General features: G+C 37.5%; 1 protein-coding gene across 8 annotated transcripts in view; it reads left to right on the top strand.

Moving 5' to 3' along the window:
* The first annotated feature begins 1,235 nt into the window (after positions 1-1,235).
* The window catches only part of Ptpn13 (protein tyrosine phosphatase non-receptor type 13), a 151,298-nt gene continuing 126,129 nt past the window's right edge, over positions 1,236-26,404 (top strand). For all 8 annotated transcript variants that reach the window (XM_090343266.1, XM_090343265.1, XM_090343263.1 and 5 more), the window contains exons 1-3: positions 1,236-1,350; positions 17,899-18,077; positions 25,458-25,523. In XM_090343266.1, the coding sequence (XP_090199392.1) occupies positions 1,236-1,350; positions 17,899-18,077; positions 25,458-25,523 (360 nt within the window). The remainder of the gene's footprint in view (positions 1,351-17,898; positions 18,078-25,457; positions 25,524-26,404) is intronic.

Here is a 26,404-nt window from a genome sequence, read left to right as displayed (position 1 = left end):
GTGTCTGGGCTGGCTTGAACCCCATTCCTCAGATCTCAGCCTCCTGAGTAGCTAGGATTACAGACTTGAGCCACCAGCAGTGGGCTGGAATTGTTTTTTTTTTTTTTTTTCCAGTCTGGATTATCATCGTGTAAATCAAGAGTATTAGCTATTCTTGATAATTGGGCAAACAAAGTTAACTTTTTTAAAAATCAGTTAAACATACATACACACACACATATATGTTGATTGTTTGAAAAAAAATGGTGTTTTAAAAATCCTTCTAAATCTCTTTTCCAAATAAATCAATTTTTGTTCACCAAAGATATATATGCTGAAATAGTTTTGAAATTGGCTAGAAATTTTGCAATCACTGTTAAACAAAATAAAACAGAACAAAACAATGTTTTTTCAAGGTCTGCCAGTCCAAGAAAACTCATGGGAAGATTTTTGAGTAGCTACATTTTTCTTCTTCCACAATAAAAATAGGAATATTGAGCCCCACAGGTAATTTTAAATTTTGTAAATATATAATTAGTTAAATGTTGGAAAATTGATTCCAGAAAGTAATTAAATAATTACCTCACAGACACTTTAACTTCATACTTTTTTTGGGGTGGGGGGAAGTTCTGTTGGTGATGGGTCTTGAATTCCGGGCCTGGGTGCTGTCCCTCAGCTGTTCAGTTCAAGGCTTCCACCAGACCCTTGAGCCAAGCCCCAATTCCCATTTTTTAGGAGTTAGTTGGAGATAAAGTCTCAGGTCCTTTTGCACCTGGGCTGGCTTTGAACCTTATCCTCAGGTCTCAGCCTCTTGAGTAGCTAGAATTAGAGGTGTGAGCCACTGTGCCCAGCTAGACTGCTACTTTTATTGTTATTAAATCAAGTCACCCGTAAGCCTAGATTATAGGAACAAAGGGTAGTTTGACAGCAAGGCTGGGTCTAGAAATAGTTCCGTTCATTGCAAAACTTGCAATTATAGTACATATATATATATATATATATATATATACACACACACACACACATACACACACACACACATATAATGGTACTGGAAGATAAGAAATGTGTCCACTGCATTCCCAACTTCCTCTTACCATGGCTATGTAGTCTCTTCTCTGTACTTCAACATGCTTTGTACCTGGACTGATAGCATGAAAATTGGAACTTAAGTCTGAAAGGTCTTAAACTGCTTTGTTTCATGCGTGGATTTTGACTAATGTGTAGACCATGTGTTGCCCTGTTTTTCAGGTAATATGCATGTGACACTAGCCGAGGCCCTAGAGGTTCGGGGCGGACCACTGCAGGAGGAAGAAATATGGGCAGTACTAAACCAAAGTGCCGAAAGTCTCCAAGAACTATTCAGGAAAGGTAAGACATTTAAAAAAGTGTGTGTGTGTGTGTGTGTGTGTGTGTGTGTGTGCGCACACACACATATATTTCCTATTTTTGGTATTGGATAACTGAAAAGTAGATATGGTCAGAAATTAGAATCTTTATTTCAGTATTCCTGTGATTGAAAACAATAGTTTATATTATACTTCTTCAGGCAAGAAATGTTCTGGTCTTATATGTGTTCATTCGAACATAGTCTATTTGTCTGATACTGCACCATGCACTGAAAATGTAACGTTATCAAAATGGAAAAAAAAAATGTCCTGTTTGTTTGGAACTTACACTAAAGTACAGAAAGTAACTATCAGCAGAATGATTGCTGCTTTTAATTTTATTTGATAGCAAAGAGAATTTTATTCAGAGTCTTATACTTTCTAGGCAGGCATGCTACCACTTGCCTCACATTTCCAGACCCTGTTTGCATTAATTACCTTCGAGGTAGGATCTTGCTTAATGTCCAGGCAGGCTGTGTCTGCAATCTCGTTACTTGTGCACTTGTGCTCTGAGGTGTTGCTGGTTTGACAGGTGTGTCACTCCCCCCAACCATTGCACTTCTACCATACCTGGGATCGCAGATGTGCCATCACTGCACCCAGTCATTGGTGAGATGGAATTTCATAAACTTCTTTTTTTCCCCTTGCTGATCTTGAACCTCAGTATCCAGATCTCTGCCTCCCAAGTAGCTAGGATTACAGTCATTGAGCCAGTGTACCCAGCCTAATAAAATGCTGATGTAAACAAATATTAAAAAATACAGCCATCACAGGCTCAAAAGGAGGGGGTTTAGTGGCCCTGAGCATATGTAATCAGAGGATTTTACTTGGTCATGTGGAGAAAAGGAAGGATTCCCTGCACAAGTTGCTTCTGAGCTTAGATCTGAAGGAAGAGTAGAAGTGGATAAAAGGGAGAGAAGAAATCCCTACAAAGAAGTGTGTATTCTTTTTTTGTTGTTTTTCATTTTTCTTTTTAAAAATTTTATTGTTGGGATAATGTATAAAGGGATAGAAGTATATATTCTTCCAGTTAAATAATAGAGGTCAAGTAAGTAGTTTGGTGCTTCCCTCATTCAAATGGCCACCTCATTCAAATGGTTATGTGGCATTTCAGTACTGGAAAGGCGAGGCACCCTTATGATTGTCCAAAACCATGTGTTATACTGAAAAAGCTCCATTGACATCACATTTTCAACATCTATTTTGGTAAGTAGGAGAACAAATCAAGCAACATTTAATGGAAGAATCGGAGTTTAAAGCTGCATTAGTAAATTAGATGCAATGAATATGACAGAAATAGATGAGTTTGTAGGTAGCAATAGTCTTTAGGGTTTAGGTACCTAGACTAGCAGCATTGGTGTGATCATCTGAAAACTTATTAGAGGCTAACACTTGGGCCACATCGCACACCTAAATAAACTCGGTGTTCTGTGTTTTAACAAGGGAATTTGGGTGCCCACTGCAGTTTGAGGTTCATGTATGGGATAGAATTGCTAAAAAGCAGGTGCCATGAGAAACTTGGAAAGGTGTAGGAATTACCACTGACTATAAGATTGCTTTGTTGTTGTTGTTGTTGTTGTTGTTGTTTTTGTTTTTTTGCCGATCCTGGGACTTGAACTCAAGGCCTGGGCATTCTCTCTAAGCTTCTTTTGTTCAAGGCTAGCACTCTATCACTTGAGCCACAGTGTCACTTTTGGCCTTTTCTGTGTATGTGATACTAAGAAACAACCCAGGGCTTCATGCATTGTTAGGCAAACACTCTTCCACTAGGCCACATTCTCAGCCCTATAGGAAAGTTTTGTACACAGTGAAAGGGTGACAGATAATAAAGTTTTATTCATGATGTGGTTTTCCAATCCAGGGATAGGAACGTGAATAAAACAATATTAAGTACTAATAAACTTGGAAATCTTCGATTAGAGATAGGAGTAATCTAAAGAAAATTTATTATTTTTATCCAAAACCTTGTAGTTTTAAATTAACACTGCTGCTTTGCTCGTTTCACTTTAATTTTTCAGAAAATTCAAAAGTATAGCTACCCTAGAGTTGTAGAGTAAAAATCAACACTACAGAAGTGTTATTGAAGGAAAGATAGGTTGGTAGAATTATTCAGTATATTATCAATTAATAATAATTAGTAACTGTTAAGAAACATTTACTTGTGAGGTATTAGGTGGATGATCCAAATATATACAGGTGTAACAACTGCCCTTAAGGGCTTTATTCAGCTCAGACAAATGAATGTGCTAAGTTTATCACTTCAAAACATTGTGCCAAATGAATGACAGAGACAATGAATACTACAGAGGAGGAAGAGATAATACCACATTTTATTGTACTGATGGCAGTGTCATCAGTGATCAGGCCATGACTCATGGAATATAAAGCAATTTACATATTTTAAGTACCTAAGGATTTTTACTTCTTTCAAATTTCATAATGTATAGAGATTGAATAACTGAACTTGGAGATCTTGCTGTTATGAGATAGTTATTGTGTAATGTTTCGACATATTATCATAAAGAGATTTGGTAGATGTATTACAAAATTTATTGTGGGGCAGCTGTGACCTTTACTGTTTAAAGGGAGCTGGTTTACCATAACGCCTTAATTGCAGAATTATATCAATAATACTGAGAAATTAAACTTGTCTTCTTTTGGTAGTTGGGAAATTAGCAATTATTACTGTTGCCCCAAAATTTATTTGGAGTGGGGTCGGGAGTTTGGCCTAGTAGAGTGCTTGCCTAGTATGCACGAAGACCCGGGTTCGATTCCTTGGTACCAGGTACATAGAAAAAAGCCAGAAGTGGTGTTGAAGCTCAAGTGGGTAGAGCTCTAGCCTTGGAAAGCCCAGTGCTCAGGCTCTGAGCTCAAGCCCAGGAATGGCAAAAAAAAAAAAAAAAAAATGCTTATTTTTCTTTTCTTATGTTTGATAGTATAGTGTCATTTTACTACAGATTCTATTGAATCATATGAAACTGCTATTTTTTGGATGAATTATAGTTGTCTTGATTCTTTAGTATATACTCTTAAAAAAACATCAAGAATGATAGTGGAAAAACATGTGAGATATGATGGCCTTCAAGAACTTTGATTTTCTAAAATGTATTCTCCTGTGTGGATTATCTTTGTCTTTGCATCTGCTATGTAAACCTTGACCTTGTTTGTTGCTTCTGTCTTTTTCAGTAGATGAGAACAGCATAGTATTGGTATTCCTAAGCAGTTTTGCTGCTGAATTGTGCATGCACATGTGTACCACTTGAGCAACATCTTCACTTTTAATATTTTGTTGGATAATTAGAGATTTCTTTTTTTGGTTGGTCGTGGGACTTAAAGTCTGGGCCTGGGTGATATCCCTGAGCTCTTTAGCTCAAGGTTACTGCCCTACCCTTTGAGCCACAGTGTCACTTCTGGGTTTCTGGTGGTTTATTGGAGATAAGAGTCATAGGGACTTTAGTGCCCTCGCTGGCTTTGAACCTTGATCCTCAGATCTCAGCCCCCTGAGTAGTTAGGAGTATAGGCATGAGCCACCCCGCCCAGAGGAGATTTATTTCTCTCTCTTTTTTCTTTGTTTTTCTTTTTTCTTTTTCCTAGTCCTAGGGCTCAAACTGAGGGCCTGAGCGCTGTCCTTGGGCTTTCTCAAGGTTAAAGCTCCATCACTTGAGCCACAGCACCACTTCTAGTTTTTTTCTATGTTTGTGATACCAAGGAATCAAATTCATGCATATTAGGCAAGCACTCTTCCTAAGGCCAAACTCCTGTCCCATTTCTGTCCTTTTCTATGTTATGTGGTAACGAAGAATCTGACCCAGAGCTTCATGCATGCCAGGCAAGCACGCTACCACTAGGCCAAGCTCCTGGCTCCTTTGAACATTTTAAAAAATTAAACCTTTTTATTTACTATTTATTTAAAAAGCTATATCAAAGTATAACCTTGTTGAAAGACATAATCTTCAAACTGAGTTTCTCTTCAGAGGAAGAAAAATGTGAGATTTTTAATAAACATGTAGTTCCTAACACAGAGATGATGGGGATGATGCTAATTGGTTATCCTTTTGTCATAAATTTTTAGTTTTATAACCTTGTGGTTGTTAATAAGTATAATCTGGGTGATTATTGCTTAGAAATTTGAGATTTTCTTTTGGTCTTATAAGTGATGTATCTATAATTATTCTCTGTACTTTCTGTTTCAAAGCTTTAACTTGAGTTTGTTAATGGTTGTGATTTCAACATTGTCTTTATTGTTACGTTGTGTGTTTGGTCTATAAAAATTCCTAGAGTTAGTCAAAATCTTCTGTGATCCCATCAGTATGGCTTTATAATTATGTTTTATAATTAAATATTTTCATGCAATTATTATGATACATGTAATGATTGTTGACTAATATAAAACTATCCTTTGCATTAAATTCTCTCTAATTTGCCTTTTTTTTTTTTTGCCAGTCCTGGGCTTGAGCTCAGGGCCGAGTACTATCCTTGGACTTTCTCAAGGCTAGAGCTCTACCACTTGAATCTCAGCACCACTTCCAGCTTTTTTCAATGTATGTGGTACCGAGGAATCGAACCCGGGTTTTTGTACATGCTAGGCAAGCATTCTACCACTAGGCCAAACTAATTTGCTTTTAATATTGCCAACTTAGATACTTATATTCCATATAGTTTTCCTTTATCTGTAACTTCTGTATGTTTTATAAAGAGTAGGGAAGTGTGTGTGTGTGTGTGTGTGTGTGTGTGTGTGTGTGTGTGTGTGTTGGTCCTGGGCCTTGAACTCGGGGCCTGGGCAGTGTACCTGAGCTTTTTTGTACACCTTTTCACCATATTCCACTTTATAAATTTTTGGTGGTTAATTGGAGGAGAGAGTCTAATGGACTTCCCTTCCAGGGCTGGGTGGGAATTTTGATTCTTAGATCTCAGACCTTCCTAAATAGCTTACTTTTTTTTTTTTTTTTTACTTAAGATGTGAAATGCCGTCACTGAAGGAAGTTCATTAAAGATCTTAATACTTTATGACTTGCTAATTACAGGCCTTTCAATTACATCTTATTAAGCATAGCTTATAATAGGGAAAAAAAAACATGTAGATACAAACTCAATTTCTCCTGTACTCTCACATCTTGTCACAAAAATGTTGACTGAGGAGTTAACTGATAAGAGATCAGAAGCCATTTGTAATGAAATGGAGCGCTCAGCTTTGTTCCTGGGTAGAAAAGCTCTTGTCAGTTTCCTGTAAATTGAAAGATTCAGATTTGAGGCAATCCCAACAGGCTTTATTTTTGTGGAAACCGAGTTCAATTTAAAATTGATATGGAAATTCAGTGGATTTCCAGTAAATAAATAACATTATTAAAGAACAAAGCTGGCCTGGGAATTTGGCCTAGTGCTAGAGTGCTTGCCTAGCATGCACGAAAACCCAGGTTTGATTCCTGGGTACCACATACCTAGAAAAAGCCAGAAGTGGTACTGTGGTTCAAGTGGTAGAGCTCTAGCTTAGAAAGCCCAAGGATAGTGCTCAGGCCTTGAGTTCAAGCCCCAGGACTGACAAAACAACAACAAACACCATTTGGAGGCCAAAATGGCCATCAATGGAACATAATAGAGTCTGAAAAAACTTCAAATTGGCAACCTGAGGCCTTTTAAAGCGTTTGAAAAAGAAAATTTTTTTGGATTAAGGTCTTTTAAGTAAATCTTTCTCTGGTGTGTGCAGCGTTTTTGAAAACCAGATCCTACCTACTCCCTTTTTATTACATTCCTAATTATCTACAGCCATAATTTTGTTGATTAAGAGGGTGTATCAGTTTGACATGCTACATCTTGCCCTGCATTTATAAGGCCAGAACTAGCAGGTCCTTCTGGTTAAATGTGTTTGAGTCAGGTAAAATTATTCCATTTGTTCTGTGGAAACAAACTATAAAGCATGAAATTAAACTTAATACCTAGCATTCATCAACTGAATAACACAGATTGTTTGACAAATACATGAGGCACTTGTAATGAACAGTCTTGCTCACAAACACCAGTGATACACTGTACTAATTTGAATTTATTTTGACTGTAAGTATTCTAAACAATTTTATAAATTTGAAGAGTCACACAGTTAATGGGAAAAATTACTAGAGTTCATGCTTTCTTCTCCTGTCTTTGGTGACAAATGTAGTTTTGCACACTGCATTTAAGTTTTATCCTTATAGGGAACTTCTAATGTTGATGTATAACCTGTACAATTTCTTTTACTTTTATTTGATTTTTTTAACCTGTTCAATTTCTTTCTACCCCCCTCCTTTCCCTCCCTTCCTCCCTCCCTCCCTTCCTCCCTCCCTCCCTCCCTCTTTCTTTCTTTCTTTCTTTCTTTCTTTCTTTCTTTCTTTCTTTCTTTCTTTCTCTCTCTCTCTCTCTCTCTCTCTCTCTCTCTCTCTCTCTCTCTCTCTCTCTCTCTCTCTCTCTCTCTCTGTCTCTGTCTCTCTGTCTCTGTCTCTCTCTCTCTCTCTCTCTCTCTCTCTCTCTCTCTCTCTCTCTCTCTCTCTCTCTCTTCTTTTCTTTTCCTTTCTTTTCTTTTCTTTCTTGTCATGGGGCTTGAACTTGGCCTGAGTGCTCTCCCTGAGTTCTTTAGTTCAAGGCTCTGTTCCTATGCCTGGGCTTGGGCACTGTCCCAGAACAATTCAGCTCAAGGCTGCTGCCCTAACCCTGAGCCAATCACCACTTCCCATTTTCCAGAGGTTAATTGGAGGTCCTTTTGTGCCTGGGCTGGCTTTGAACCTTGATCCTCAAATCTCAGCCTCCTCCTAAGTAGTTAGGATTAAAGGCGTGAGGCACCACAGCTGGCTTAACCTGTTCAATTTCTTAACTGTACAGCCTAGTGAATTTTTTAATGAATGCATATACACACCCATGTAACCACCCTCTTCCCATGCCCAGATCAAAATATAGAATATTTCTAGCCTTCAAATGGCTTTCTCAACTTTCCTATTCTTTTTTTCTCATCAATTCTTGGTACCCAAGGGTAGTCACTATTATTACATATTACAAACAAGTTTGGCCTGGTAAAATGAACCATAAAAGATGATTTCTTCTTCTTCCAATATTAGGGATTGAACCATTGGTCTTATGTATGCTAAGGTGCCAAAGTCCCAATGTGAATATTTCTGTATTTGACTTTTTACTCAACTCCGACTATGGTAGTTTTTTTTACTTCACTTTAAATCATATTCTTGCATGTCCAGATTCTGGGATTCTTTTGATCAAGTGGGATCGACTCATATTATATGACTAAGTTTTCCAAGATGTTTGCAGATTAAAAAAAAATTCTTTTTCTCAACCATAGAAATTTAAACGGGACATTCTGCCTTGTATCACTTAGTTAAGATATTTTATTTCTTTGGTTTATATGTATCAGTTATGGTTAGCACTTTTACAAGAGCTGTATTTAATAGCACAGCTTATAACTATAAGCTATAGCTCTATATTAGTGATACTTCCTTTTAAAAATGAAATCCTCAGAGGGTGAGGGGAGGGAAATGGGGATAAAAACATGAAAAGGGTATCAATGTGTGAGAAGTAATGCATCTACTATCTGGTGAATGTAACTGTAACCCCTCTATACATCATCCCGACAATTTAAAAAAAAATGAAATCCTCCTTTCTTTCTCTTTGAGAGGAAAAGGTATCTACAGTGAAGCACAGGGAAGGATACTTCAAGAACATCACAGAACAAATGGCATGAGAAATCCAAATCTGGTTGCTGGTGGTCTCACACCTGCAATCCTAGCTACTCAGGAGGCTGAGACATGACAATCACGGTTCAAAGTCAGCCCAGATAATAAAGTCCATGAGACTCTTATCTCCAATTAACCTCTAGAAAATGGGAAGTGGGCAGAAAATCAGAAGTTGCCATTTGGCTCAAGTGGTAGACCACTAGCCTTGAGCTGAAGAGCTCAGGGACAACACCCAGGCCCAGAGTTCAAACACTATGACCAACAACTGCCCCCCCCCCAAAAAAAAAAGAAATTAGAAAAACATTTTCCAGCATTTGAGGGATGAATCAAAGTGGCAAAGTGCCAGCCATAAGCATAAATGCTGAGAGCACAAAGCTGAGTTCATATCCCATTATGAGCGCATATGCGCACACACATACGCGTATATGCGCACACAGTGATTTCATATGTGAAATCATCTCTGCACTGGTTTGTAGAGAAGCCAATACTTCTCTGGAATGCTGCATGTCTTCCCTCAGAAACTGAAAACATACTAATCTTGATTTACCTTTCATCTGGTTCTGGGGTGGGGAGGGGAACAGAATTAAATTCCAGTAGCTTTTTTTTTGTTTGTTTTGGTGCCAATCCTGGGCTTGAGCTCAGGGCCTGAGCACTGTCCTTAGACTTTTTCAAGTCTAGAGCTCTACCACTTGAGCCTCAGCATCACTTCCAGCTTTTTTCTATGTATGTGGTACCAAGGAATCGAACCCTGGTCTTTGTGCACACTAGGCAAGCACTCTACCACTAGGCCAAACTCCTGGCCTAAATTCCAGTAGCTTTTGATGTTGCTAGCTTTTCCACTTTTGGAGGCTGAGATCTGAGGATCAGAGTTCAAAGCCAGACTGGACATGAAAGTCCATGGTCCTCCTTTTAACCACCAGAAAACATAGTGGCACCATGGCACAGAGTGATAGAGCAGTGGTCTTGAGCTGAAGAACTTAATAACAGTGCCCAATCCCAGAGTTGAAGCCCTTAGGGACTGGAGGTCAGAAGATCACAGTGACCTTTCTCTGCATAGTTTTCTCTAATGCCATTTTTTTTTTTTTGTATTTTAGGGGTAACATGCCCTAAAACCTGTCTGTAAGAAAGACACTTTCTAAAAGTCAGTAGCTTCCTTTGTTATTTAGCCAGCTTCCTCTTTATAAACAGAAAAGAGCTGTTTTGATCTCCTTTTTAGTCTAAATTTATTTGAAAGCTTTTTGGCTTTTGTAATAATGATTTTCATTACACTTTGGATAAACTGTCTTTTAACATTTTTTTGGCTTATCTCATTTTTGCCTCGCTTGTAACTTGTTTTTTTTTTTTTACTTCTTTTGTTATTTTCGTGTCACTTGTATGTCTCCATTCATTGGTCAAGAAGGGTGAATTAAAGATCGATTCTAACTTCATTTACTAATTTAAGTAATTCTAATTTATAACCTGCAAAAATAAATTTTAAACATTCTGGAAGTATATTAAAGTCATACATATATTAATGCCATTTAGGATGAATTTGCCAATTGACACAGAATTGGAATAGGTATAAGAACAAGAAGCGAAGCATAATTAAGCTGTGCCTTTTTTATGATTCAGTTTTTAAGAGGATTAGTATTTGCATAGACACGCCAAATTATACAGGACGTTAGATATTAACACAGTGAGATCAAATGAGAATATTTTTAGGAGAGGATCACAGAGGTTCTATCTATGTTTATATATGATCATGTAAAATATATTTATTGAAATGAAGTCTAAGAAATGGAAGTAAGAGGTTTTTTTGTTACTTTATTTTTGACTTTTATTTTTTGCCAGTCCCAGGTCTTGAACTCAGGGTCTGAGCAGTGGACTTTCTCAGGGCTTGACCTTTACCACTTGAGCCACAGTACCAATTCCGGCCATTTCTATGTATGTGGTACCAAGGAAATAAACCCTGGTCTTCCTGTGTGCTAGGCAAACGTTCTACCACTAGGCCAAACTCCCAGCCCTTTATTTATTTATTTATTTTTATTTTTCTCCTTTATTGCTGTTTTTGTGTTCTGTACCTTTTGTCTTTGTAAGTTTATCTGTTTGGGGGAATGTAAGTGGGAATACAGAAATGGAGGGACAAGGAGTGAACAAACAGCACTGATACTCACTGCACTGTTGAAAATGAACTGTACAACTTGTGGGGGATTAGGAGGGGAAAAAATGGGAGAAAGTGTGGGAGGGAGTAACACTATTCAAAAAGAAATGTACTCATTCGTTACCTAACTTATGTAACTGTAACCCCTCTATACATCATCTTTACAATGACAATTTTTAGAAAAGAGAGTACTAGTGTTTGAACTCAGGAACTTGGTCTAGTTAGCAGGTGCTTTTCAACTTGAGCCATATTTCATGTTTTTGTTTTTAGTTTATTTTTCAGATAGTCTTGCTTTTGCCAGTGGCTGATCTCAGATTGTAATCCTTATAATTAAATAAGGAGTTAAGCTTTTTCTTTCTTTCTTTTTTTTTTTTTTTGGCCAGTCCTGCGCCTTTAACTCAGGGCCAAACACTGTCCTTAGGCTTTCTCAAGGCTAGAGCTCTACCTACCACTTGAGCCACAGCACCATTTCTGGCTTTTTTCCCCCCTGTGTATGTGGTACCGAGGAATTGAACCCAGGTTTTCGTGCATGCTAGGCAAGCACTCTACCTCTAGGCCAAACTCCCGGCCCTGAGTTAAGCATTTTTATAGTACTTAATATCTCAAACAGTTTATTTTGGGGGTAGAGACATGAAACAAACCATAGATTGTTTTCCTAGCAAGCGGGAGGCTCTGAGCTCAAATCTCAAGAACACCAGTGAGATGGAAAAAGCAAAGCAAAGCAAAACAAATAAGCCTAAGTATCATCTGTCTTTCTAATACAGTTTCTAGATAAACAGTGCCTAAAGAAATTTTCACACATCCATCATAGAGCAAGTTAAGATTATAATTTCAGGGATTATTTCTGCATTTATTATTATTTACCAGAAACCAGCAATTCAAGAAGTAGAGAGAAAATTCTGAAATTACACGTTATATATGGTGCCCTCCTTATCTTCCATTGAGGTAAAACATGAAGTTAGCTATTGTGAAAGATTATAAGTACTGTCTTTTCTCAGACATGTAGTATATATCTGGCATCTGTAGGGAGAAGTTTTACTAAACAGTAACAATGGAACATTTCTCTTTACCACTTCCCCCTCCCTCCATTAATCCTCACTATAGCCTATCTATGAGGCAAGGATAAGTTTTATAGAGATAAGTTTTATAGAGATAAGTTTTATGGAGAGGGCTAACTATTTAAGATGTGTCAAACTGAAGACCTTTGGCTAATCTGTTTTGTGTTCATGATCTATGTCAGCCTTCTGATTACAGTTGTGCACTGAATACTCTAAGTGATTCTTATTCTTTACATAAATGTGGAAATGAAAGGTGGGGTGTGGCTAAAAGAAAATGGATTTTTTTTTTGCCTTGTATCATAACTGAAATAACTGGAAAAATTTAATTTGGTTAACATGGATTATTCAGATTGGATATGCTTTGTTTCGTACCCAAAGACACATTACCCACTAGATTCGAAAAACATTGCAGTTCAATATTGTTTCCATACATGGTTTAAAGAATTGGAAATTAATTTTGAAAGTAGAAATAAGATGCATTCATTAACCATTAATGTTCTACAAATCTTATTTTAAACAACTTATGTAGAAATTGTAGTAAAAAATCCAAGGTGACTTACAACATTATAAAGCTGTTTAAAATATAGTGACAGAGGTATATCACACATAAAACAATTACTTAAAATAGTTCTTAAACATTCAGAATATTTGTGCACTTTAAAACAAAGGCTGCCATCTTAGATTGAATGCACCATTTCCACAAATTGTTATTCTGACTTAAAGAGAAATATAAACAACAGCAACAACAAGTATATCATCGAGGACATGACCAAAAATCTGAAGTGCTGTCAGGGACCAAACGGGAGCAATTTCTCCAGTGATTTTGATTGACATTTTGAAATGCGCTTGTGAATAAAGCAGAAAGAAAAATGTGCATACTTCACATTCAAATGCTTACACAGAGATAATAATGGAAGCGATGTGTTATGGGTCACTGGGGAAGGCAATCTGAAAATGGAAAATTTTCTCAGGGAAGAAAAAGCATGAACATAGAGCTCTGGGTTTTAAGAGAACTCTGAAGAGAGGCTTTAAGATGTTTCTTTGCATATCAGATTTCTTCTTATTTCTGGCTTTGCCCTTCTACTTGAAATTCTGTCTGAGCAACTTTTTCGTAGGAATGTTGGAAGAAGTCTCTGAATAGAATCACTTGGTACTGGAATTAGTTCATATTAGAGTTTATTCTTTCATAATAGCATTCTTGAGTACAGTTAATGAACAACTGAAATATAGACATGAAACTATAAACTTCTGGAATTTAATTTTTAACTATTCTTTTGTTAGCATTCTTTGGAAATGTTTGCTTTAAATTCCTTTTAGTTGTCAGCAAGGGTCAATTAAAGACTGATTCTAACCACAACTCTAGATCTTCTCACTTGTAGGTTTATACAACTCCTTACAATTACTTAACTATATAGCTTGTGGTTTGACTATTTTCTCAATAATCCGGTACTTAAATGTCATTTTGGAAAGTTGACAGCAATATAGTTGTAATCACAGTTATACTAGCTTTATTATTTACCATTTTTAAAAAATACTTTGAAAATGTGTCATTTCTCTGTTTTCTAAAAAAGCAAAATTATAACCCGACATAGTAATTTATTTCTCAGCATTCTTCAATATTCCTTTGCCAATAATTCTTGATGTATTTTTTCCAAACTTAATTATTTCCTGAGTGCATGTCTTTGCCTTGGCAGTTTCTTCCATTTGGAATACTACCTTTAGCTTACAGTTAAATGTTACCCTCCTAAAGGGATATACATATTAAAAAAAATTCTCTGTGCATTGCAGTTAAGGTAATTGTCCTGTCTTCAGAACTCTCCCCCTTTTTCTCTTAAATATTCGATTTCTGTTTTGTATTTAATTATGTCTGTGTTTTATTTTTCCATTAGTACTTTTTAATTCTATTAGCAAATAGCCTTCACTGTCAAGATTATGCTAATCTATACAGTGCTTAAGATGTTCCACAAAACAAATGCAAATAAAAATCTATTACTGTTTTTCTGCCAAGGCCATTTGGGTATTATGTCATCATTCACAGGCCATATAAGATTATAAATACAGGTAGGTAGAGCCTCAGAAGCCAATCAGAGGTGTATATATTTGTTATGCACCAAAAGATTTTAGGGCCTTTGTATGGATCAAGAGCCAGGAATTCCCCAACCCTTTTTATACTGTGAAATTAAAGGTAAAATACACAATTTTGCCAGAGTAGTAATAGTTTTATGGACATCAGTTGTTTTGGTCAATGAGTAAATCTCAGTTTTAGAGTGATAAGCCACAATGGACTGCTTTTACTTTGAGTATCTTCTTGTTGGTCTACCATGGTGAATACAGGACAGAGTTGTTGTGGCCAAGAATGAGAAGGAAGAGTATAATACTGCAGGCCCTTTTCTGGTTTGTGCAGACGCTATCATCTAGCAGAGGCAACAGGGTATAGTAGTTAGACTTGGGTGGCATTCAGGCCTGTGCGTTAGCTGTGATCATTAATAATTTATAAATTTGAAACACTAACTGGTGGATCAGAAATCAAAAGGAAACTAGAGACTATCAAGAATTATCCATGGGAGCTAGAATGCTAGCTTTGAAGCTATGTTGAGACCTGGGAACTCGGGAACTGACAGAAAGGCTGATAAGAAAAATTAAGTTAAAAGCATAGGGTGAGCATTATCAGTGATGGAAGAAGTATTAGAAGGAGTTAGAACACAATATATTCAAGGTACATAAGAAAAGAGGAAGATCCTGGAGAAAAGAGAGGAAACAGATATGCCCATTTTAGGAGTTCCCGAGGATCAAATTGTTGAACTTCATTCCCTTTAAAAAATAATAACTCCTTTTTATTGATGATTGTTTTTCATAAATTTAAATATCATCTCATATCCAGTAACTCCTCATGTATTTCTGGTTCTCACGCTCACACTTCAGGTCCAATATGCTAGCATTATCAGTCCAGCATGTTAACATCATCAGATTACTTTCACTCACATCCACTCTGCCAGGGAATTCCATTTTTACTACCTCTAAAACATTCATCTTGTGGTAAGTTCTCACTTCTACCACTACTACCTTGCTTTCAGACTATCATCACCACATGCCAGATACTATTACATTGGATTCCAGTCAATTTAAATGATAATTCAGCTCTGATAAAAGTTATTTGCATAAAATTATACTAAACTTTCAAAAATAAAACTATACCATGATCTTCTGTAAATTTCTTACAACGTGACCTACAATGATGAATTCACTCAGCTTAAATAGTGGAATTGGCAGTCACAGCTATCTTTGTAACCTAGTTCATCCCAAATTTTCTTAAACCCAACATTAACTTCCTTTTTTAAATTTTTTGGTTGGTTGTGGGTCTTGAACTTTTGGCCTTGGCATTGTCCCTGAGCTCTTGAGCTCCTGGCTACCATCCTACCCCTGGGCCTGAGCACTGTCCTTGAGCTCTTCAGCTCAAGGCTACCACCTTACCCCTGGAGCCACAACACCATTTTTGGGTTTCTAGAGGTTAATTGGAGAGTAGAGTCTCTTGGACTTTAGTACCCAGGCTGGCTTTGAACCACGATCCTCAGATCTCAGCCTCCCGAGTAGCTAAGATTACAGGCATGAGCCACCGCACCCAGCTCTTCTTTTTGATATTGGAAGACAAAAATCAACTTTCTTCTAATGACTCTTTTGACCTTAATGGATAGCTGTACTTTTAGAAAGATGTCTTCTAACTGTAAAGTTGCCTTTTTTGGGGGGTGTGGGGGTGGAGGGTGGACTGGGAGTGTGGCTAAGTGGGTAGAGTGCTTCCCTAGCATGCACAACGCACAGAAAAAGTTGGAAATGGTGATGTGGCTCAAGTAGCAGCACACAAAAGTACACAAGGACAGTGTCCAGGCTCTGAGATTCAATCCCAGCATTGACCAAAAAAAAATTTTTTTTAAATTTTTTATTTTGGGGAGTTGATCAAGGAGCTTGAGCTCGAGGCCTGGCACTGTCCCTAAGCTCTTCAGCTCAAGGCTAGTGCTCTACCACTTTGAGTCACAAGTATCACTTCCAGTTTTTTGGTGGTTAAATTGAGATAAGAGTCTCAGGTACTGTAATGCCCAGGCTGGCTTTGAACCATGATTTTTTTTTTTACAAGCCATTTCGTTTCATTGAAGAATTTATTAACATTGATTTTACATCATATTTCAAATGACTTGTTTAACAAATAAGTATTCAAGAAGGGAATCTATATACAATCACTGACACTTAGATTTTAGAACATAATTAAAATTAGGCTGAGGGCTTGTATGTCATAGACACATGTTAATCTATGTAATAATACATTATGTCTATAGAGTCATAAATTTTTATGTCTGTGTAGCTGTGTTTATATTTCCAATACCATGTCCATAGCATTGGGTACGCAAGTATTGACTCATCGGTACCACATACATAGATAAAAGCTGAAAGTGGTGCTGAGACTCAAGTGGTAGAGCTCTAGCCTTGAGAAAGTCCAAGGACAGTGCTCAGGCACTGAGCTCAAGCCCAAGACTGGCAAAGGAAAAAAAAAAAAAGAGACTCCAGTGATCACATTGGTAATATAAAACAAGCTGCCTGAAGTTCTAGTAAAATGTTCAATGGATCATTGTAGGTGACAACATTCCAATTCAAAGGAAAAAAATGTGTGTGTGTTTTTTTATTATTGGTTTGAGTTTTAATTTGTTTGGATTTTTGAGAAAATGTCTCTCTAGGTAACCTAGGATAGCCTCAAACTCTCAATTGTCCTACCTCAGATTCGGAGTGTTGGGGTCATAACACCATGGTTGGTAAACCAAAACATTTTGACCCCCAAAATGGATAGCAACCACGTCTCCCAGATCCTTTTATTATACTTAGGAACCATAGTAATCTTAAATCTGAGGAAACTTACTTTTAGAACATTATAGTCCACATTAGGGAATCTTAGGGAATTTGGCGTGGATGAGCTATGTGTACCAGTAAACTCCAGAACTTTCAGAGTTTTATATTGTTGTACCATGTCTTGAAAGACTATAGCTTTTACTTAATTTCTTAAAGGAATCTACAATTCCCTCTAAAATTTAAATCCACTGAACTATACACCTTTTCTGTATACCACCTAAAAAAAATTGAAGCCGGATATGGTGGCTCACACCTGTAATCCTAGCTACTCAGGAGGCTGAGATCTGAGAATTAAGGTTCAAAGCCATCCTGGGCACAAAAGGACCTGAAAATCTTAATGCCCAGGCCCAGGGATAGGGTGGTAGCCTTGAGCTGAAGAGCTAAGGGACAGCGCACAGGCAGAGTTCAAGACCCATGACCCACACCCCCAAAAACAAAATTAAACCAAGTTTGATTTTTTTTTTTATTATCAGTTACGAGCATTCACTAGTTTTTCATATCAGTCCCCCAGATTTGAATAACTGAGCCAAATCAAGTCATTGCTGTTAACCATGCTAGCATTTGCATTTACATGATACCTACTCTATTGATTCTAATGTGTATAATCACAATGTATGTGTATATATAATACATTATATGTACTGGATTATATTGAAATAATACTACCATCTGATAATAATTTTAAGAAATTTTCTCTTCTTTTTTTTTTCCCCGGAATAATTATAAACCAGTAAGCGTAGCTGATCCTGCTGCTCTTGGCTTCATCATTTCTCCATGGTCCCTACTCTTGCTGCCGTCTGGTAGTGTGTCATTTACAGATGAAAATGTTTCCAATCAGGATCTTCGAGCATTTACTGCACCAGAAGTTCTTCAAAATCAATCACTGACATCTCTCTCTGATGTTGAAAAGGTAACTTAAATTTTAAATCTTTATTAAAATTGTTTTTTATTTTAATGTGAATAGGCAAGACAATGGGCTTCTCCATTGTCATTGATAAAAACTTGAATTTCAAACCATTCTAGACAAAATTATAAATTTCAGAAAAATACTAAAACAACTGAGACTATACATTCACATTTACAAAGAGTTATGAAGTACGTTCTATGGGGAAGGTTAAAAAATAACTTGGATGTGCATTCTGATCAAAGTGTACAGGACAGTTGGCGGGAGGAGATGATTTCTCTGTAGGGGAGTGGTATTTGATCAAGTCTGTGAGGAGAGTACTTAGTACTAAGTGATGTCATAAACAAAGTAGCATTTGCCTTGGGCCATGAGAAATTGCTGGATTTTAAATGGTTACAAATACATAGAAAGAACATTCTCAAAATTATAAGTGTAGAGAATGACAAGAAGTAAGAAATTATCCACTGTGGATGTAAATGGTTAATCAGAGAAATTAGAGCAGGGTGGTGACTCACGCCTGTACTCCTAGCTACTCAGGAGGCTGAGATCTGAGGATCAAGGTTCAAAGCCAGCCTGGGCACAAAAGAACTTGAGACTCTTATCTCCAGTTAATCTCTAGAAAATGGGAAGTGAGGCTTGGCTTAAGGGTTGGGTGTTAGCCTTGAGCTGAAGAGCTCTGGGACACCATCCAGACCCAGGGGTAGCGTGGTAGTCTTGAGCTGAAGAGCTCAGGGACAGCGACCAGGCCCAGAGGCCAAGCCCCATGACCCACTGGAAAAAAAAAAAAAGAAAGAATGAAAGAAAAATGATTGTCAGAAATGCACACTTTAGGTTTGGGAATGTGGCCTAGTGGTAGAGTGCTTGCCTAACATGCATGAAGACCTGGTTCAATTCCTTGGTACCATAAACATAGAAAAAGTGAGAAGTGGTGCTGTGGCTCAAGTAGTAGAGCTTTAGGCTTGAGAAAGCCCAAGGACTGTGCTCATGCTTTGAGTTCAAGCCCCAGGACTAGCAAGAAAAGAAAGAAAGGAAGAAAGAAAGAAAGAAAGAAAGAAAGAAAGAAAGAAAGAAAGAAAGAAAGAAAGAAAGAAGCAAGCCCTAGGGACTTCATCCTGTGCCCTGTCTGATTTATTTAATAATAATATACCTTGTGAATCTTTTGCCCGTGAAATGGCTTCTTAAATTCTGTGTGTGGTCATCACTTTTGGTTATAATCTCTTTTTTTTTTTTTAAAGTTGAGTACTCAGTTTTTTTTTTTTATTTTTTATTTATTTTTTTTTTAATTTTTTTTTTTTTTTTTTTTTTTGCCAGTCCTGGGCTTGAGCTCAGGGCCTGAGCACTGTCCTTGGACTTTCTCAAGGCTAGAGCTCTACCACTTGAGCCTCAGCACCACTTCCAGCTTTTTTCTACATATGTGGTACCAAGGAATCGAACCCGGGTCTTCGTGCAAGCAAGGCAAGCACTTTAACCACTAGGCCAAACTCCCAGCCCCTTGGTTATAATCTCTTAAATGGGCCTAGTGTTTTTTAAAAAAATAAGAACTAGTAAATGTCAGTAAATTCATGGGTATCTTTGTTTTAATAACTTCTACTGACTTATTGGAGAATTTCATCTCTAGTTATGAAAATTTTTGTGTAGATATTTATGAATTCTTTCTGTAAGGCATTTAGAATCCACAATAAAAGAAAAATGTAGGATTGGGCCATGATACTTCATACCTGTATTCTCAGCTGTTTGGAAGGTGGAGATCAGGAACATGATAGGTAGACCCTAGCCTGGACAAGAAATTAATGAAACCCCACCTCACAAAACAAACCACACGTGGTAGGTGATGCCTATAATCCCAGCTATATAGGAAGCCTATGTAGGGGAAATGCAAAACAAAGAAAGCTCCATTGGAGAATGTATGACGCTCCTTCTGAAAGACAACCAAAGCAAAAAGTACTGGGGGCATGACTCAAGTAGCCACTTGCGTAGCAAAATGTGAGATTCTGAGTTCAAACACTTTACTGCTTCGGTTCCTCCTTCATCTCCCCCCCCCCCACGCAAAAAAAATAAAAATAAAAAAGAAAAAAAAGTAAGGGAAAGAAAGAAAGGAAAAAGAAAACAAGAGCTTAGTAAAAGTTCAGGAGCAGCCAGGCACCAGTATCTCACAGTTGTAATTCTAACTAATCAGGAGGCTGAGGTCTGAGGTGAGGATCATAGTTCAAAGCCAGCCCAGGCAGGAAAGTCTATGCGACTTTCATCTTCAATAAACTACACAGATAAAGCTGAAAGTAGTTCTGTGGCTCCAATGGTAGAACACTGGCCTTTACAGTGAACAGGCGCTGAGTCCCTGAGTTCAAGCCCCAGGACCAGCAAAAAAAAATGCAAAAGTATTTTTTCCGCTTTGCTAAAAGATTACTCAGTTTGCTCAGTGACATCGGTCCCCAAACCAGTACTGCCGTATGTTAGAGCAATAATGAATTGTTTGAGAAAATCAGGAAGCCACTCTGGTGACTGACTATTCAGAAGCATGTGTTGGGAATACAGTGGGTATGGAATCTTTCTATTACTGTCAGTTTGTTTCTTTTTGCTGTATTTGTAGCATCTTTTTAAAGTTTTTAAGTAATTTTAATTGTAATTAATAGAAGGGTTACATTATATTTGCCAGATAGAAGGTGCATTACTTAACAAACATTGCTACCCCTTCTCATGTTTTTGTCCCCATTTCCCTCCCCCCAGTTCATTTCTTTTTCTTTTTTGGTGGGGGTGGGGGGGAAGGGAGTAGGACTTGAACTCTGGGCCCAGTCCCTGAACTCTTGAGCTCAAGGCTACCACCCTAGCCCTCTGCCTGGGCGTTGTCCCTGAGCTCTTCAGCTCAAGGCTACCACCCTACCCTGGAACCAAGTCCCACTTCCCATTTTCTAGAGTTTAATTGGAGATAAGAGTCTCAGGTTCTTTTGTGCTCCAGCTGGCTGGCTTTGAACCTTGATCCTCAGATTTCATCTTCCTGAGTAGCTAGGATTATAGGCATGAGCCACCGCTCCCGGCTACTATTAGAGTATTTCTTTGGGAATCTAATTTGAACTTCTAGCTTACACCTATCCTAAAAATCTACAGAATAATATAATCAGAAACTTCCAAATTTTCAAATCAATTTTTATTGTATTTTGTTAATCATTTAAGCATAAACATGTATCAGGGGAATAATCATATATTGATGTACTCTTGCTTTGATATATGAATTTCAAATATAACACAACTTGCATGTATATTGAAATATGGACAGAATTGTTCTCATCCTTATTCTATAAACACATAACTAGTTATGACACATTTTTATTTTTCATTTTTTATTTTTTTTTGGTTGGTCATGGGACTTGAACTCTGGGGCCTGAGTACTGTCCCTGGACTCTTCAGCTCAAAGTACCACCCTATCCCTGGAGCCAGAGTACCACTTGCTGTTTTCTAGTGGTTAACTGGAGATAAGAGTCTCAGTCTTTAGTGCCCTGGCTTTGCTCTGGGATTCTCAGATCTCAGCCTCTTAAGTAGCTAGGATTACAGGCATGAGTCACTACGCCTGGCTCGTCACATTTTAATTTTATTGCTTATAGATCTAGAGTTTACTTAAGTTATATTCAGGGTATTTATATGCAGAAATGTCCCGTGCTTAGCATTTTATTGTAAATAATAGGGAGCACTTTGTTTTATGTGTTAACACGTAAAAATATTCCCTTCATTCACTGGGACTTCTGCATAAAAGTGTATTTTAAATTGCATGTGTACAGTTGTATGAAAATTTTACTGAATTACCAGCTATGCAAATAGGCAGGGCTTTTTTTTTTGTTATTGCTGTTTTTGCTTTTGTTTTTAGAGATAATGTCTCTGAAGAATGATTGGACAGGTTGTAGAGGGGACAAAAGGCCTTTTTTTTTTTTTTTTTTTTTTGGTTTGTCGTAGGGCCTGAACTCTGGGCCTGGACATTGTCCTTGAGCTCTTCAGCTCAAGGTTAGCTAGTACTCTACCACTTGAGCCACAGTGCCACTTCTGGTTTTCTGGTGGTTAGCTGGAGATAAGTTTTGTTTTCAGGCTGGCTTTGAACTGTGATGCTCAGATCTTGGCCTCCTGAGTAGCTGGGATTACAGGCGTGAGCCACTGGTGCCCGATAGCACTTGGGTTTTTGAGCCTCTTACTCCCCCCCCCCCCCTTTTCTGCTTGCTCTTTGGCAGTTCTGAAATTATTTCAGAGAGATGGAATTGCAATCAACTGTGGCTTCTCTATGAGTGTTGGCATGTACTAGGAATTTTTTACAACACTCCTGATAACCTAAAGGAATCTCAGTTTAAGTGTTTATTGCACCTAGTTTATAGTCTAACAATGAAAAGAAATGAGAATCTTTGTGCACTGTAGAAATGTAAAACATTGCAGGCATTATGGAAAATAGTATAGAGGTTCCTAAAAGTAAAAAATACCATACAATTCAACAATAATACTTCAGAATATATATCCAAAAGAATTCATAGTATGATTTAAAAGAGAGAACTTACATTTGCTTGTTAATTGCCACATTATTCACAATAGCCACTGAAGAGATAACCTAAATGTTCATTAAAGAAGTGAGTAAAGAGGAGCTGGGAGTTTGGGCTAGTGGTAGAGTGTTTGCTTAGCATGCACGAAGACCCGGGTTTGATACATAGGAAAAGCTGGAAGTGGCACTGTGGCTCAAGTGCTAGAGTGCTAGCTTTGAGAAAGCTCAAGTACAGTGCTCAGGCCCTGAGTTCAAGCACTAGGACTGCCCCCCTCCCAAAAAAAAAGATGTGTATGTATTCAATGAATATCATGTACCTATTAAAAGAAAAAGGAGGGCCAGGAGTTTGGCCTAGTGATAGAGTGCTTGCCTAGCATGCATGAAGATCGGGGTTCAATTCCTCGGTACCGCATACATAGAAAGAAGCTGGAAGTGGTGCTGTGGCTCTAGTGGTTGAGCACTAGCCTAGAGAAAGTCCAAGTACAATGGTTCAGGCCCTGAGTTCAAGCCCCAGGACTGGCAAAAAAAGGAAAAGGAAGTACTGTTGGCATGTTGCTATATGGAATAATTTGAGTACATTATGTCAAACAAATAAGCCAGCCACAAAAGGACACATGTTATATTCCTCCACTTGATAAAGTTTCCTTTTTTTGTTTTGCCAGTCCTGTGGCTTGAGCTCAGGGCCTGAGCATTGTCCTTGGGCTTTCTCAAGGCTAGCACTCTACCACTTGAGCCACAGCACCACTTCTGGCTTTTTCTATGTATGTGGAGTGCTGAGAAATCGAACCCTGGTCTTCGTGCATGCTAGGCAAGCACTCTTACCACTAGGCCAAACTCCCAGCCCCTTGATAAAGTTTGTAAAAGGAATCATAGCCATTGAAACAGAAGTCATAAGACAATTACTGAGGACTAAGAGAGATAACAGAATGCTTTTATTGGATGGGCATAGAGTTTCAGTTTTGCAGTATGAAAATGTTTGAGAAATCTGTTGGATAACAACGTGAATATTCTTAATACTACTGAAATTCTCAATACACTAAAAATAGTTCATGTTATGTGCTTTCTTTTTAAATATAATGTCGTTATTAAGCTGTTATATAGAGGGGTTGCCACTTTATAAGTCAAATAATGAGCACATTTCTTTCTCTCTCTCTTTTTTTTTTTTTTTTGGATGGTGTCACTCATTTCTTTGCTTTCATTTTTTAAAAATTTCAGGCCTCAGATACTGAGTTTGAGAGGTACCAAAGCATTATAGAAATTTAGCTCTTGGGTTTGGAGGTATAAGTAATTATACAGGTCTTGCTTTACAATTTAATCCTAAGAACTCCAAAACAAAACAAAAACAAAACCCGAAAAAGAAAAAAGGAATCCTCATCTTTAAGTGTCCCTTCATCATTCTGTTATACTGTCTATAGACTTAACTTTCTGGTAGTATATTAAGTGTAGTACCTGTCATTTAACGTATTTTCATTATATCAGCTTTTACAAATATAGTCACTGTGCAAACCTTGGGCCTTGTACTTTTTAGAACATCTTAACTTGAAAGAAAAAGAATACAAGTTCTTTTTTTTTTTTTTTTTTTTTGCCAGTCATGGGCTTGAGCTCAGGGCCTGAGCACTGTCCTTGGACTTTCTCAAGGCTAGAGCTCTACCACTTGAGCCTCAGCACCACTTCAGGCTTTTTTCTATGTATGTGGTACCGAGGAATCGAACCCGGGTCTTCATGCATGCTAGGCAAGCACTTTAACCACTAGGCCAAACTCCCGGCCCCAAGAATACAAGTTCTGTATACATTACTTCAGAATTAATTTAGGAGAAATAGCTCCAATATATAAAATGACATTAATGTTTGTGAAAACATTACTTGTAATGTCAAAAATGTAGAAAAACTTTAATTGCCTGTTAATAACAAAGTAAATTAACAATGAACAGTAAAATTCTATATAGCAGTCAAAAAAAAAAAAAAGATTTCCAAGCAGAAAAATCTCTTTGGGAAAGTAAGGCAAAGAGTAAGTTTTAAGATTTCTTACATTCTATAGAAGAAGGGGAAAATAAGAATATGTATTTGTGGGGTACTGGGAGTTTTGCCTAGAGGGAGAGTGCTTGCCTAGCATGCACAAAGACCTGGGTTTGATTCCTCAGTACCTCATACATAGAAAAAAGCCAGAAGTGGTGCTGTATCTCAAGTGGTAGAGCTGTAGCCTTCAGGAAAAAAACCCAAGAACAGTGCTCAATTCCTGAACCCAAGTTCAGGGACTGGCCAAAAAAAAAAAAAAAGTATTTGCGGGCTGGGAGTATGAACTAGTGATAGGAAGCTCATCTAGCCCTATTGATTCCACCATACCACATACATAGGAAAACCAGAAGTGGTGATGTGGCTTACTGGGCAGAGTATTAGCTTTGAGCAAAAACTGTCCAAGTACAATGTCCAGGCCCCAAGTTTAAGCCCCAGCACTGGCAAAAAAAAGAAAAAGAAAAGAAAAAAAATATGTATGTGCTATAATTTGCATTAAAATTTTTAAAAAATGGGGCCAGGAGTTTGGCCAGGTCTGTGACTCAAGTGATAGAGCTCTAGCTTTGAGAAAGCCCCAAAGACAGTGCTCAGGCCCTGCTGAGTTCAAGGCCGAGAACTGCCCAAAAAAAAAAAAAAATTAAAGAAAACATAATAAAAATGATTACATTGTGAACTCAGAATTGAAAAAATGTGTATTATAATAATTTTAATCATTTTATTCTAACCTCTCATTTTCTTTATTGTAATATGTAAAACCACAGTCTTCTCAAATTACATGCCATGCTTTCTTTAGAACAAAATATATAGATTTTGCTAAAATTGTTTTTCTAATTTTATCCTAACTTTAAAAATTATATTTCTAGATCCATATTTATTCTCTTGGAATGACACTGTATTGGGGAGCAGATCATGAAGTACCCCAGAGCCAAGTAAGTGAACATTTTGTACTTTTGACATTTTAGTTTTACACTTTTGGAAAAGCTCATGTACTCTGTAGCATGTTGGAAGGCATACTACTATTTCTGTACTAACAGCGTTCAAGTGCAGTTATTCTCAGGAATGCAGCAATGATTACCCAGATTTCAACAATTCAGTCTGAGAAAAGGAATTGACCACTGCAAACACTCAACCAGGCATGGTGCTGTTTGTCTGTAATCCCAACATTCAGGACACAGAGACAGGAAAGTCTCAGCAGGAATATAGGTTCAAAGCCAGCCCGAGATACATATCACATTCAATGAAAGCCTTTATTGAAATGTATTTATGCATGCACAAACGTAATTATATGAGAAATCATGTTTAAGAATTCACATGTAAGAGAAATGAGAGTATATTTTATTTCATCTAATATGATGATTTATAAGAGGGATTATAGCCAGGTGTCAGTGACTCATGTTTATAATCCCAGGAGCTGAGATTTGAGGATCAAGTTTGAGGACCAGATAGGTCACAAAAATCCTTAATACTTATTTCTAAATAACTAACACAAACCTCCAAAAGTAGGGGCATGATTCAAGCGATAGAGTGTCAGTTGTGAACAGAAGAGTCATTAGGATATTTGTGACATCATTCTGTGCTATACAGAATCATAGTAGGTGGCCACTGACAGCCTTGTTTAGCGGGAGGGCTGGATGTTCCCATCCATGGCACATGGTTTTGGCTTGGTCTCCCCTATTCCCCATCAGCAGTAGAGGAAAACCCAAGTTACTCTTCTTACCATTCCTTAGTATTATTACTGTTTTAAATTTTTATGTTTTGTGTGTGTGTGTGTGTGTGTGTGTGTCTAAATATGTATGGTATGTATGGATGA

The sequence above is a fragment of the Megascapheus bottae genome, chromosome 13 (genome assembly GCF_031878675.1).
Source record: "Megascapheus bottae isolate mThoBot1 chromosome 13, mThoBot2.hap1, whole genome shotgun sequence".
NCBI classification, from domain to species: domain Eukaryota; kingdom Metazoa; phylum Chordata; class Mammalia; order Rodentia; family Geomyidae; genus Megascapheus; species Megascapheus bottae.
The sequence above is the reverse complement of the archived record's forward strand: the minus strand, read 5'-3'. Positions and strand labels throughout refer to the sequence as shown.